We start from the raw sequence: 1,150 nt of genomic DNA, 5'->3' as shown, positions 1-1,150 counted from the left end.
CTGGTCTTACAGGGAGGTGTGTTCAGGTGCATTCTGGGCGCGCTGGTCTTACAGGGAGGTGTGTTCAGGTGCATTCTGTGTGTCCTGGTCTTACAGGGAGGTGTGTTCAGGTGCATTCTGGGCATATTGCTTTCTTGATGAAGCGGAAAGTGATCGCACCATTGTCCAACAAAAACCTGGTCTAAAGTCAACACTAAGTCTATCACTACGCTTGTCACGCATGCCCACACGCCGGCCCTCATGTTAGTGTTGCGTTTGGGTTTTTATCCGTTATTTGATGCTTTAAAAAACAGGGTAAAACGTCATGAAAGCTGTGGTTAGGGTTAGCCCGACTCTGGCTCCAAAATTACAAGATGGCAAAGTGCTTCTGAACATACTGAACACACTTTTAAGGAAACGGTTTTTGAAACCAGTGTTAAAGCTCACCATGCTGTTGCTCCGGCAGTAGAAGTGGCTGTAGGCCTTCCTGCGACTCGACAGTGCAAAGAGAAAGTATCGGACCTGTCCTTCCTGCAGACAGACAGCAACATTAAAGACAACTAGTATATCTTTTTCCTCTGTCTGTATCAGGGACTGGTTTTAACACACACACACACACACACACACACACCTTTGGTGTGCTATACGCCAGACGCAGTGTGTTAACTTCGCTCCATGCTTCAGGAAAATCTGGAAAAAGGGACAATTTAAACAGATATGAGGGATTCTTTAAAAGTATCATTCAATCAAAACTTTTAACTAGTTGTTCACTTTGCTTTATGCAGTTAATGAAAATAAAAAAGGGAAACATGTAATTAAAGATAACATGTGATTTTATGGTCAATAAATCTCATTTATAGAAAATTATACCTAATTTTGGAGTTAGAAAAGCAGAAATTAGGAATTATTGAGACTAAAATTAATGAAAGTAGAGATTTGTAATTGGCAAAGAGCGTTGGGTGGAATCAATCATGTTATTTTGGGGAATTACAAAGAACATAGATATAGGACAACATGAGGACAACATGAGGACAACATGAGGACAACAAGGGGACAACAAGGGGACAACATGAGGACAACAAGGGGACAACATGAGGACAACAAGGGGACAACATGAGGACAACATGAGGACAACATGAGGGCAACATGAGGGCAACATGAGGGCAACATG

The 1,150-nt window shown here is 42.0% G+C and overlaps 1 protein-coding gene across 1 annotated transcript in view; it reads right to left on the bottom strand.

Annotated features, from left to right (window-relative positions):
* Positions 1–1,150, bottom strand: part of pgap1 (post-GPI attachment to proteins inositol deacylase 1) — a 17,139-nt gene that overhangs the window by 10,220 nt on the left and 5,769 nt on the right. Inside the window, exons 5-6 of the mRNA XM_034885987.1 lie at positions 611–669; positions 427–510 (exon numbers count right to left, since the gene is read on the bottom strand). Coding sequence (XP_034741878.1) covers positions 427–510; positions 611–669 — 143 coding nt within the window. The remainder of the gene's footprint in view (positions 1–426; positions 511–610; positions 670–1,150) is intronic.

The sequence above is a fragment of the Etheostoma cragini genome, chromosome 11 (genome assembly GCF_013103735.1).
Source record: "Etheostoma cragini isolate CJK2018 chromosome 11, CSU_Ecrag_1.0, whole genome shotgun sequence".
Classification (NCBI taxonomy): domain Eukaryota; kingdom Metazoa; phylum Chordata; class Actinopteri; order Perciformes; family Percidae; genus Etheostoma; species Etheostoma cragini.
This window is presented reverse-complemented; position numbering and strand designations above follow the sequence as displayed.